Below are 14,603 nucleotides of genomic sequence, written 5' to 3'. Positions count from 1 at the left end.
TTTTGAATTTAACACCCCTTTCAGCAGCGAGGCTATATGAGACATGGACCTACTGATTAGCGTGGAGTCCTAACCATTGCTAAACTCTAATTAATCGATTATTACTTTCTGATTTGTAACATAAAATCATTCCTCAATGCTTTCTTGACAAATAGAATAATTCCCTGGTTTCTTGCTATACATCTCGAAATGGCAGAATTATAACTTTTGTAGATAGAACATCAGATAGAATCAGAAATATTTAGATTATTCTATTACAATTGCCACGTATAATATCGATTTCAGCGGAAGGAAAGTGCTTAACTCGCTCATGTAAAAATAGTATTGAAAACGAACGTTAAATCTCAATTAATTTATTAATCAATCAATCGAACACAGTATGAAACATGTCGCAGTGGGGTGGGGTGGAATCCACTCCATCGTTCTTGATTGATTTTAAATCTAACAAAGGACATCACTCAATTGTCTGGCTCTGATTTCAATGATTCTTTTTCTGTTAAAGGACATGTATGCACTATTTGTGATGATAGAAATATTTGCCGTGGTGCATGTTTCTATTTTTTATAATTTTTAAGAGTTGTGATGTGGTTATTAGAGATTACTGCAGAAGTTCCTTACTACCCTTTGTAAACGGAGCGTTAATGAAAAAAAAAAGAACAACAAGCTTAGGGGGAAGTCGTATGGTAGGTATGACCTTGACGGCATCCATCTTGAAATCCGCCATTTTGAATTAAGGCCAAGTTTTTTTTAAATAGGAATAGGTAATACGATACATAATTTCGGGCTATAATTTAATTAGGAATACAATGGTGAAGTTAGTTTGAAGATATGCTAATTTGGGTAAAAGTTACAGGCATATTAATTGTTTACTAGCTGAACCTGCGCTCTCTACACAGCGCATCATTCGCATATGAGCATAAATCTCCTTCTCATTCCTCACAACATCTGTACATGTCCCTTTACAGACACAAGTGAAAGACGTATTGATTTAAGAAAAAGCAAAGGGGTATCATAAATGGGAGACTATTTTCGATTATTTTTTCTCAATATCTCACACCGTTTGCAAGATTTCAGCCTACATCCGGTTGGAGTTTCTAATTCATGCATGACCAGTGTTTTCTTTCTTCTTGCATGCAGTATGTAATAAGACAATACATTACATACACAATTAATTATAATGTCAGTTATATATGGTGTTCATTGGGCAAAATACTCCAAAAATAAAGGTTCATCTTAAATTGGAGAAATGGTTATCCTTGCCTTTCCATTATTATTTGGTCATGAAACAAACGCCTGAGATATATACAACTCCTATATACAACTATGTGGTGTTGGAATGTATAATGCGTAGGATGTGATGCTTTAGTTTTTTTTTTAAATTTCAACCCTTCCAATGTACCCGTAAAAATGTAATAAAGAAATAGTGTCCATGTTTTTAAAATATTCAATTAGAACTGGACAATCTACATGAAATTTGCAATCGATCAGTGAAAACGTCATCTTTCTAGAGCCTGCAGTTTCCGAGATCTCATTGTCGAAAGGATTGACCACAAACAGAAAACCATCTACAACATCTATCTATTAAAATGCTACAATAGCAATTAAAAGCGTTTTTTTTAAGTGCTCGCCATAGGCTAGCTCCCTTTTTGAGGGCTACACCCTATCTTAGGTAGAGATGCAAGGGCTCGGAAAAAAACCGGCTTTTTGAAAAAACTCGTTTTTTTCTGCTTCGCTTTTTTGCTTGGGAAATTTTGGGCTTTTTTCAAAATTTTGTTTTATATTGATAAAGCATACTTTGTTTCGCTTCTCTACAGCACAAGAACTTATTTGATTAGTGGTTGATGTAGATAATAATGTAGAACCTCTAAAATAAACCATGAATTTCGAAAAGATTTTTTTAAAAATTCTTAACATATTTACATTATGAATTCCAAAGGATTAACCAATATATATATATATAATAATTTTTTAACTTCTTATACACAAAAATAAGTACTTTTTTTTTTAAAAAAAAGATACACAAATAACTAGCTTAATTGTATGTAGTATTTTTACTTCAAAATATCACACAACCTCTTTTTGAAACAAAAAGTCAAATATGAGAGAAATACATTTATATGATAACCTTAAAAGCTGCACATCAAGAGCTTGGTTTCGGCTGGTTCTGTACATTTTTGAATTTTTTAAGTTTTAACTTTCATATACATTGTATGAATATTTCGAACAAATTTTTCATTCATTGATCAAATACGTAATAATGTTACCACCTATCAGGTGCTTGGAATCTGTAAAATCGGTAAAAATTCCGAATTCTATAATGCACTGACTGTGTCTTAAGCTTGTTCAGAATCGGAAAAGTACCAAATTTTCTGTTAATGGATCATATGCGTAATAGATTGTTCACCTGATCGTGCGGTTTCCTAGACTTATAGCCACCATCATGGTTTACCCATTCCTGAAGGTTTCTGAATTTTTAACAACAAGAATTCAACATACAGGGTTTGTCCGTAAAAGTAATAGGACTGAGTCGATTTAAAAAAGAAAATATTGAGCCAATCGTTACAATTCTTTAAAAACTTTCAAAATAGGCTCCTTCTGCGTCTATGCAGCGCTGAAAGCGCGATTCCCAAGCATTGAAGGCGTCACGGAAGTCATTCTTCGGAATAGCCTTGAGAGCAGCGGTGCAAGCTGCTTGGATCCCCTCCTTCGTCTCAAAATTCCTGCCTTTCATCGGGCGTTTCAGGCGAGGAAACAAAAAGAAGTCCGGGGGCCACATCTGGGCTGTAGGGCGGCTGCGGAAGCGTTGGGATACCGGCCTTGGTCAGGTAGCTGTTCACAAGAAAGGCGGTGTGAGCCGGGGCGTTGTCGTGATGCAGCTTCCAGTCGGATCGGATGTCTGGTCGGACCCTATTGACCCTTCGTTTGAGTCTCTTGAGCACTTTCACGTAAAACTTGGCGTTGACGGTTTTTCCGGGAGGAACAAATTCATGGTGGACGATACCTTTGATGTCAAAAAAGACAATGAGCATCGTTTTCACTTTGGATTTGCTCATTCTTCCCCTTTTTGGGCGAGGAGACGCCGGCGTGTGCCACTCGGAAGATTGCCTCTTTGTCTGTTGATCATACTCAAAGATCCGTGATTCGTCACCTGTGATTACGTTATTCAAAAATTGGGGGTCACTTTCACACATGTTCAAATTTTCTTGGCACAATTCCACTCGCCGCAATTTCTCGTCGTCAGTGAGCACTTTGGGACAATCTTCGCGCACACCTTGCGCATGTTCAAATGCTCCGTCACAATTTTATGAACCACAGTTTTTGGTAAATCTAACATCTGGGCAATTAAACGAATACTTAGTCGATGGTCTGAGTTCAAACCTTCGCGCACACAAGTCACATTGTCGGTGTTTGTCGAAGTCGAAGGTCGTCCAGCATGGTCTTCATCGGCGACCTCTTCCCGGCCCTCCGAAAAGGCCTTGTGCCACCGAAACACATCACTTCTTGCTAAAGCATCATCTGGATAAGCCTGCTTGATCATATCAAACGTCTCTGTCGCAGATTTACCGAGTTTAACACAGAATTTAATCGCGTACCTCTGCTCTAACGAACGCTGCATTTTCGGCTTGCACCACGCACAGAAACACGTCGCGCGAAAAAGCCTGTCCTGACTCTCCGTGTGCTCGAAGACAACTGACCAGCCGCTCGATCGTTAGCTAGGAACGCCCTCTACCGGATCCAGTCGGTGCGCGCACGCTCCGAAGTAGAGTCATGGCGGAATAAAATCAGTCCTATTACTTCCCGGACAAACCCTGTATCATTACGAAAAAAAAAACTATGGAATACATTTAAGAAGAGTGGAAAGAATCAATCACTGTTCCAATTCACAAGGCAACAAAACTGACCGTAATTATCGAGGCAATTCTCTTAACATTCTATTAACTAGATTGATTCCATACGCGGATGAAATTATTGGAGATTATTACTAATAGACAATAACACACTGAGCAAGGCTATGTGATAATATGTAAAAAAAACAGTATCACGTAATAGTTTCAACACAATAACTGTGTCTTCATCAGACTTTCACTCCTCCTCAAGTCAGAAGGAGTGGAAATCTGATGAAGGCACAGTTATTGTGTTGAAACTGTTAAGTGATACTTTTTTTTTTACATATTATCACATAGCCTTGCTCAGTGTGTTATTGTGTATTAGTACAAAATGGAAACAAGACCTCATAGAATAGTTATTGGAGGTTATTAGTATGGATTTAGGGATATCGATCAACTATCGACCAGATATTTACTATTCGATAAATACTCGAAAAGAAATGGGAATATATTACCCAGTGCATTAACTGTATTGGTTTTAAAAATGCTTACGACTCAGATGGGGTACATTGCACAATATTCTTACACAGGGTGTCTACTAAAATTCCAAAGTGAAATTTCGTGACTTTTTCGTGACCCTTTCATCACCAAATCATAAAATTTCCTAACATTTCCAAGAGCAAATTTGCCTGCAAATTAGGCCGAATTTTCATCCATGCGATAGGAACGTACTTTGCTTGCGATTTTGTAGAATCTAAAGCCCACCATAGACATTTTTGGTGGTGAATTTTGACGTTTCATAGAACAAAATTTTTTAATCTCTACTTACATTTGTACAGTTTAAAAATCGTGACCCAAAAGCTAAATTTCGTGACTTTTTCGTGACCGTTTTCTGATTTCGTGACTTTTTCATGACATTCGTGACTTTCGTGACCGATAGGCACATTATTACAGAATTCGGAATACCGAAAAAGCTAGTTAGATTAATTAAAATATGTTTAAATGAATCCCAAAGTAAAGTCCGAGCAGAAAAATTCTTGTCCATTAGCTTCCACGTCGAGAATGGCTGAAACAAGGAGATGCGCTATCGCCATTATTGTTCAGCTTTGTTCCGGAGTACGCTATAAGGAAATTTAAAGATAGCAACCAGGCCTTGCAGCTGAATTGTATCCATCAGGTTACGGCGTATGCTGATGATGTAAATTTAATAGGGGATGATAGGAGAGCAATAGAAAGAAATGCAGAGTCCTTATTAAACGCTTGCAGCGACATTGGTTTAAAAGTAAATGCAGAGAAAATTAAATACATGGAAGTTCACCGGGATCATATTATGGCAAATTATGAATGCGTTAAAATATTAAATAATACTTTCGACAAAGGGAAAACTTTCAAATATCTGGGATCGATATCACCAGACCAAAATCATATCCACAAAGAAATCAAATGCCGACTGAAATAAGGAAATTCGTGTTATTATTCAGTTCAAAGTATTTTGTCGTCGCGAATTCTGTCGAGGAATTTAAAGCTTAAAATATATAAAACGATAATCATGCCTGTTGTGTTTTATGGTTATGAAACATGGTCGCTTGAGGGAAGAACGCAGACTGAAAGTATTTGAAAATAAAATCCTGAGACGAATATTCGGACCCAAGAGGAACGGGAATGAGGGAAACTTCATAACGAAGAACTGCATAATTTATACGGTTTACCAAACATCGTTACGATCATCAAGTCTAGGAGGCTCAGGTGGGCAGGTCATGCAGGCAGAATGGAAGAAGGTAAATACGCTTTCAAAGTTTTAACTGGAAATTCAATCGGGAAACGTCAATTAGGAAGACTTAGGCGCAGATAGGAGGACAATATTAAAATGAATCTCGCAGAAATAGGAATACAAAGTAAAAACTGGATCCAGTTGGCTAAGGATTGAAGTCAGTGGAGAGCTTTTGTGAACGCGGCATTGAACCTTCGGATTCCATAGGCCATAGAGAGAGAGAATATATTTAAGTTAAGCACAACTGCACAACAATCATGAGTGAGTGGTTAGCTTTTGCGCTTCTATCGGGAAATTCGGGATTCAACCCCGCATTCGACCATTTTAACAAAAGTTTTTCTTAATTGTATCTGTGAATGTAAAGATAATGCATGTACTGTGAGTTCTGGCCGACTTCCTTTCTTATCGTTTTTAAATCGTTGTTATTACTAATTACCAGCAGTGACGGATTTGCGAAGAGGGTTAGGTGGGGATGTTTTACGGGTGAAGCTTGTACCCCGAAATTACATAATTTCTAAAACAAACGAAATATTTGTTATGCCTTTTCTCATAAACTTCAAGCTCTTCTCAAATAAAAATTAGATATTTTTAGAAAAACTAAACATTAATAAGAAAAACCCCTCCCAAAATACTTTTCTAAATGCAAGACTGATTATCAGTATAAAATGGTCTTCAAGGTTGTATCCGGAAGATTATTGCTGAATATACAAACAAAACGAAATATTAGTTATGCTTGTATTCATAAACTCCCAAATAAAAATTAGGAAATTTTAGAAAAACCAAACATTAAGCAGAGAAACACTTCCCAAAATACTTTTCTAAATCCGCTACTAATTATTTGTATAAAATGGTATTCAAGTTTGTATCCGGAAGATTTTTTCTAAATCATTGCACAACTACAGTATAACAAGAATGTGGAAGTACGCTTTGACAGATATACTGACAAACGTACGCTCTGACGGATATATTGAAAAACAAAATTTTAACCTATGTGCTAGAAGCTAGAGTAGGCCTACTAATCCCTAGGAAATGAAACACGAATGACTAAAAAGAAACGATGTAGAAAAGAAAAATGTCGATAACTCAGAAGTTAAAATAGAGTTAAATATCTTCTAGAGTTGCCCTCAAATACTACATACCTTATGTTTACTTTAATTCATAAAACGTGTTCCATCCATCATGATGGTGAATTCCAGAGCGAAATATAGGACTTAAGTCATGAAATCTTATTTAACTTTAGAGTATACTATAAGAAAGCTATTTAAATAGAAAAATCATGAAAATGGAAAAGCCAAAATTTCCAAAATTCTCGTTTTTTTCCCAAAAAAGCCGGCTTTTTATGTGCAAAAAACCATCGATTGAGAAAAGCCGGCTTTTTTGCATCTCTACTCTTAGGCGGGAGAAGTGAAGGTATTATGGTAAAGAAGTAAGGAATGGGTGGGCTAAGAGTAATTTATTTATTTATTTATTTATTTATTACTAGAACTAGGACATTATGATCTTTTCGATCATAATCATACTTGAATGGTGGGTGTAGTTTTAATAACATAAGAACAGTAACATAATAACGAGTATAATTGAATACAACATAAATATAAATATGGTAATTATAGAAATATATATATATAAGTGAGGAAACAAAGCAAAACATGAGAACAATAGAAGTGCGAAACGTAAGATGAGGTAGATTATATAAATAGATGAAAAGAAACGTTACTTTACATATAGGGGAGACTGTTGTACCATGGAACACTTTTTGCGTTTTTCAAGATATAATATTACCAACAGTTATTTCTGCAATTCTATTGCAGTGCATTTAAACTTGGAAGTTTTCTGAATGAAATTGTGTCATTATTTAAGTTCTTATTTCTATTCTTCGATATGTTTTTAAGTTTTCAAAAATTCCCAAGAAAGTGTTCCATGGTACAAATACTCATGTACCTTGGAACACAGTCTCTTGTACCTTGGAACACAGCCTTGAAACGTATACTTGTAATATGGTAATTCGCAGAAATAAAATCACAAATAATTATTCTACGATTTATTTGATATATCGAGATTTGTTGTTCTTGATATACAAAAGCGTGTGAAGGAGAAGGAAAAATTTTGATACTTACTCTGAATAGGCTTTTACCTTCATATTGAACCTAATTTTAATCGGTAGGTTAACCTTATTTACTTATTGAAAAACTCATAAACATAGCAATAACTGAAATATGAAAAGAAGACTATAACAATATTCTGTTTGTCAGTCCACTCTTAGAAAGAAAACAAAGGGCAATGGCTTTTAAAACAATTACAAAATTAAACATGTGTTGTACACATTTTGTTCTAATTCTTTGCACGTTAAGTAGACGTAGGCCTATCAGAAAATAACATAAGGAATTAATTACTAAATTAGGAAATATTGACTTATTCGTGGAAACGATCTCGGCCTACGCGATCCATTACACTACATCATAAGAACCAAATTCACTTGAAGCCACAATTGTTCAGACACTCTATTGGAGCCTATTGGCCTCACAGGTGGTGGCAGTTTCACTATAATATCAGATGCATTTCATTCACATCAAACTGTCCTGCAGAGTCTTTATAAAATTTATTTGCAGTACATGGAATACACTTCAAGAACTTAATTTTAAATTCGTTGTAATTTTATTTCACTTTACAAATCTTTCCTGCATAAAATTCAATGCTTCGTTTTTTTTCTTAAACTGCACCAACACATAGTCATCCGGATTGAGATTATGTGCTTCAATGATCTCGTCTAATTCAACGTGTCCATCAGTTCTGCAAGCATAACATCACTATCATCATCTTCATGCAGGCTTGTGTTCTCTTCAGATTCTTCATCAGACGTTTCGAAACTAACTTTTCTGCTTGCTTTCTCTTTCCTTTTCTTTGCTCTTCTTGCTTCTTATTTCCTTTCCGTGTAGTTTGTGCTTTTTTCTATCTTCCAGTTCTTGCTTTTCAGGTGTCTGTTACTATCCTACTTCTACCACCCTTTCTTCGTCGTTTTGTACTTTGTCCTTTCGGGTGTGGTTGTTGTACTTCCTTTGGAAGGACTGATGTAGAAGGCAAGTTCAAATCCTCAGCAGAAAGCTAAGCTTGCACCGTTCTTTCGTTTCGTTCTTGCACCGAAGTGTTGGCCTTTTCATCTGTATCACTTATATGACAATCCTGCCGGTGGTCTGGTAGTGAAGCTGGTAAAAATTCTAACTCCAAGAAAATGATTTTATTTATAGGATAAATCCATGAATAACGAAAACCACTGTTGATATTTGATGTGCTGAAGGCACGCGTGGATAGATAGTTCCCCACACTTCGGCCACAGCATAAATATCAAAATGTTTCCCCGGATTATTATGTAACCATTCTTCCACAGCTTGGTTATAAAACATTTAAAAGGACCGTAAACAGCCAAATCCAGCGACTGTAGTTTTCCTGGAGTATGCGCATGGGGAGTCAGCATGGCAACTCCAGCTTCAGCAGCCATTTCAATAGCCTCGACAGATAAGTGCATTTCATGGTTATCGATGTGGTCATTGGCCAAAGTTGTTATGTATGTAGTTAGTCTCTCCCTTTCGTCCTCACTAAACACACTGTGAACATCATATTTCACACTATACTCAAATGTTTCTTGCCCTGTCTAAAAGATTTCAGATGTCAGGATAAAGTAGCTAAAGACGCTTGGTAAACTCTGCAAGCTTCACGCATTGAAATACGATCCCCAGGCTCGGCAGTGACTGCTTTGATTACATTTTTAATTGAAATTGGGTTAATGGCAGGCATTTTCTTTTCTGTCTTGCTTCTTGGCATTTCGATTCCTGCAACGATAATAAAAGAATGTTCAAAAATACACTTGACGATATGTTTCTGTTTCATGGTACAAGAGGCTGTAGACAATTACTAAAATGGCGCCATAATGGCAACGCTACATCCAGAGTAGAAAAACAAGTCACGAAAATACTCACCAAATCCCCCTGAACTAATAGATTATTACAGATGGTACAAACAAAAAACAGTAATGAAACTAAAAGACAATATTTCAATTTTAAAATAGTTCGTTTTATCCCTGAAAAAAAGTTTTTCACTTTCGTAAATCACACACGCTTCTCAGCACAACGAAAGCTACGATGGCACTGTCTGATAATGTCAAAGCATCATATAGTTCATTGAATCACCTCTAGATAGTATAGGAGCTCAGAAACATGCGAGTGTTCCAAGGTACACTATGCTCAAGGTACAACAGTTTCCCCTATATGATTGTTAATGATAAGAAAATAATCAGACAGTATATTATAAGCGAAGAACATTAATGATCATAACGAAGGATTAGGTATAGCATGCACGATACGTATGATATACTAATGGGCGTGAATGATGTGGCGAGGTGCATACACAGGACAACACGTGGGTGATATTAGTTAGACAAATGAGCTTATCTTCAGCCTAGAGGCTGCTCTATTCAGTGATGAAAACGAATGAGGCCCATGTTAGTAAATAATGGTAATCACTGTGCTGGAAATGATGGGTGAATGAGAGGAAGATGTTCATGAATGACGCAATCGGCGATGATACGTAAAGCGGGATCTAACGGTGGTAGAGTATAGTGATATAAGGTGAAGAGAAGCGAAAGTGGAGAATGATAGTAACGGTGAGGTGTTGAGTGAAGTGCTAAATAACGCATTGTATCCTGAAGTAAAGGATGTCGGGTTTCGAAACGTCTGGTGATATATGTTAGCCGCAGCTTTTTAAGAAAGTATTGTAAGGTCGGAAAGGTAATTTGGAGGAGTCTGCAATTAAAACAGTTATCGTGGGATATGAAAAGAACACGAGAAGCTGACTTCCAATACGAGGCCGAAACGTGTAAGTAGCCAGTAATGAATTGTAATGCATAAATGATGGATTTACTCTTAAAACAGTTCTAAGCGATATAGCCCAAGGCTTATCCTATGCCTGGCGTGTTATTTCAAATCATTTTGCTAATATGATATTTTTTGTAAGTCAAACAAAATATATATTATTTTAAACTCTGTTAAACTAACTTATGTGACACACAGAGTTTGACCCTGGTTTAGCAGATAGCGCAGTAGTGACCAACAGATTCCCTTTTGTTGTATGTATACCTTATGTAAATAAACAATCATCATCATTACATATTTTCTCTCTTATTCCATTTTGCAATTGTTAAATAAGATTAACAAAAGGTTGTAAGAACTAATAGCGTTATATTAACAAAGGTTCACCAATTAGTTTATAAAATAATTTCGTCCTTATTTGTAATGGAATTGCAGGGGCTTATCGCCCAGCCTTGTTAGGAAAAAGAAGCATATACAGTTTATTACATTGCAGATAGCATACCCTACAGGGAAATTAAATTATAGGTCACACTCTATCACTGTACTACCACACCAAACTAGTAATATTCCAAGAAAAGAACCATTGTCTTGTTCTACAAATAACACTAGACTACTAAGTGATAACACAATACGTGTACAGAAACCAATACATAGTCATTCAGGGAGTAGCCAGCAAGTAGCAGTCGCAGTCAGGGATTAGCTAGAGGGCCTTGATTTTTACAAACTAAAAACAAATCAAAAGTTTCTTTCAAGATTATGAAAGAATTAATAACACATAGATACATATGTATTTCAGAAGTACATATTATTATTATTATTATTAGTAGTAGTAGTAGTAGTAGTTGTAGTAGTAGTAGTAGTAGTAGTAGTAGTAGTAGTAGTATATTTCATATATGCTACATTTCTGAGACTTGAGTCTTGATAGTACGTGAAGTTAAAATCAAAGGTTATGTTACGGACGGCAAATGATGGCTTAACACCAAAAACACATTCCTGGCCGGGACCGGGGGTTAGTCTGTTTTATGTTTATTAAACGTGTTTAATAATTACAGCAAATAAAGGATGTTTATAATAGAATGTGAAATAATACAGTATTGAAAGAATTAAACTACGTCAACATGTTAAAATAATTAAAAGAACCTAATTAATCAGCTACTTTGTACTTTCGTTTGCTTAACTGGATGAACCGAGGCCTAAAGGAAAAGAGTTTTCTGCCCAAATCTCATAAACAGTGGGATATTTTAATATTATAGAAATTGATCCTCCTTTCCCTTAGAAGTGTAATTTTCAAGACGCCAAAACATATAGTATTTTATTACTTTTAGTTAAAAGTTCAAATACCGAGTTTTACGCATCGCTTAAACAAATCCTTCCTTAATTTATTTACATATTTTCTGAGTAAGTAATGGGGAATTCGAACGTTAAAAAAAAAAGTGCTCCCTTTGCTCTTTCCCTTTTGTGTGTTCAATTTTCAGTTTTTTTTAACAGAAAAGTTTATATGCCAAGATTCATTTTACTAGCTTTAGAAACTTGCGAGATACACTACCCTTCAAAAAATCTTGCCCCACCCGTTTTACGATATTTATTTCCAAAAATTCTTTCTTATGTCCGGCTTTCATAAGAAAATTATATTTTATAATTAAAATTTAACGACTCTACTTGTAATGGTATGCCCAAAAGATCACTCATCTTTACTCTTTTACATAAGAGTACAGAAGATAAATACTGTCAAACAAATAGACTTCCATGAACAGTTTCCGATTTCTTATAACTAACTTATTCGTACATTTCCCACAAGCTATGGTTTTAAATTTACGCTCTGTCAAGGTCCAGGTTTCAAAAAGGAACTAACTGGAAATATAATAATATTATGTATTTATGTACATGTGTAATATGTATAAATTTATTGTCTTATTGAAGCTTTCGTAATCGGGAAATAAACTTTTGATTTGCTTTTAATATATAAAAATCATGCCCCCTAGAAAAATTTGCAGGCTACACCCCTAAATGACTGTGTAGTAATTTCTGCAAAAATGGCACAGGACCTAAAATTTAAATCTAGTGCCTATATTTTTAGGACTTGTGCTGTTTAAGACTTATGAATGTTACCCACTGTATTGCATAATAAATGTTCTTTGTTCAGTTTTAAATTTACTGCGTTCTTTATGTATACAGTTGGTATTTAATGTTCACTCGTGAAATGTCTAGTGAGCTTTTGTCCTAATTAAATAAACTTTGGTGGATTTTTGTCCTACTCTTAATAAAATACACTCCGCACAGTATATATTGCAATTCTGAATGTTTGCTTGGTTTCAGAAGTCTGGTAAAATATGCTTTTTAAACATTTTTTTTAAAATTTTTATTTATTTATTTATTTTTGTTTTAGGAATTTGTCTTGGGATTCTCGTATCTCCATTCGAAAGAAACGAATTTCTTAACTAATTATGTAATTAATTCTTAGAATGAAATAGGTTGTATTAGGTAATTCGTGTAAGTCCAGAACAGATAGTGATAATAATAATCTTAGTAGTACAAATATTAGCTACGTTCGTAACATTATTTGCTGCATCGTCGCAATTTCGTGTGGTGGTGGCGAATTTCAGAACTAAATCAAGTGAATGAAAAAGGCACAAGACCTAAATGGCACAAGTCCTAAAAGGCAGAAGTCCTAAACGCCAGAAGTCCTAAAAATCATATCGCGGCAAAAGTCCTAAACGACAGAAGTCCTAAACGGCAGAAGTCCTAAAAATCATACCGCGGCACAAGTCCTAAACTGCAGAAGTCCTAAAATTTAGGTTTAGTGCCTATATTTTTAGGACTTCTGCCGTTTAGGACTTCTGGATGACACCCGGCACATCATGCTGCCTCAGTGATGGTTTGGTGGGGAATGAGCTACTCAAGCACAACCCAGCTGTATTTTTGCGAACAAGGTGTTAAAACATCTGCCAAGGTATACCAGGACACAGTGCTAACACCTATAGTGTAACCACTGTCTGCTACCATGTTCCCTGGAGAAAGGTGGACCTTCCAACAGTATTCCGCTCCAGACCACACAGCGAAAACAACTTAGGACTGGCTGGCACGGAACGTCCCTCACTTCATTTCTACCACTAATTGGCCTTCTAGCAGCCCGGACGTTAACCCGTTGGACTACAAACTTTGGCCAGTCCTTCAGGCAAAGGTCTGCCATAAACGGCATCCATCTGTCGACAGTCAGAAACAATCCTTGGCCCGAGCAGTGAATAATTTTCCCATGGACAGTGTTGGGTAAGTTACATGTAATAATGTAACGCGTTACAAGTTACTTTACTTTTTCCTAAAATGTAATGCGTTATTTGCCCCCAAAAAGTAACTGTTACTTTACTTCGAAGGTAACGCGTTACTTTTAGGTCCGAAACTTAGAATATGTGGAAAAATGTTATCACTTCAATTTTCCGTACTACTATTACTATCGCTTTTCTTCTTCTTCTACTTCTCATTATTATTATTATTATTATTATTATTATTATTATTATTATTATTATTATTATTATTATTATTGCACGTTCTGAATCGCTTTATGTAAATGCAAGGATAAATTTTTACTTGACAGCTATAAGTTATGAATATTTTCATATAATGTAACATTGGCTAAAATGCCATACTGCGTTATTCGTAGGGATGGGCTAGGGTAACCAGACGTACTGATTTTCGCAGTACAGTACTGTTTTTCAAAGAGCTGTCCTGCGTGTTGCGAAGATGCCTAGGAAATCGAGAAATATCTTTCTTCTTTAAAATGTCCTGCGAAATGTCCAGAGTTAATTTATTTGCAATATCTTAATGTTTCATTCTTTATTCACAGTATTTTGAATCAAACACACTCTTTTCCTGAATGGTGAACCGCTGTGTTTTATAACATACCTCAAAAGATTAGGAAAGGAGAACAATCGACAAATCATTGTTTTTACTGAGCAGGGCTTGTTGAGATATCGGTAAGGTAGGAAAGGTTTCTTTTTGAACTTATGACAGTTATGCTAACCAAGTTAAATAGAAGTTCCCTTGTGCCGGTCTAAATTTTCTCTCATTTCTTAAAATAATACCACGCTACGAAATTTATTATTTTTTTTTAGCCCAACACGAACTTTGACTGTACGTTCATAAAAT

At 35.7% G+C, this 14,603-nt stretch overlaps 1 protein-coding gene across 2 annotated transcripts in view; it reads right to left on the bottom strand.

Moving 5' to 3' along the window:
• Nucleotides 1-7,641: 7,641 nt before the first annotated feature.
• LOC145663957 (uncharacterized) overlaps nt 7,642-14,603 on the bottom strand; it is a 36,961-nt gene continuing 29,999 nt past the window's right edge. For both annotated transcript variants that reach the window (XR_014127304.1, XM_081730218.1), the window contains one exon: nt 7,642-9,425. Coding sequence is in view for 1 of the 2 variants with exons in the window: in XM_081730218.1 (XP_081586344.1) it covers nt 9,377-9,425 (49 nt within the window). In the remaining variant the exon portion in view is untranslated. The remainder of the gene's footprint in view (nt 9,426-14,603) is intronic.

The sequence above is a fragment of the Thermobia domestica genome, chromosome 1, assembly GCF_964235325.1.
Source record: "Thermobia domestica chromosome 1, izTheDome1.hap1.1, whole genome shotgun sequence".
Lineage (NCBI taxonomy): Eukaryota > Metazoa > Arthropoda > Insecta > Zygentoma > Lepismatidae > Thermobia > Thermobia domestica.
The sequence above is the reverse complement of the archived record's forward strand: the minus strand, read 5'-3'. Positions and strand labels throughout refer to the sequence as shown.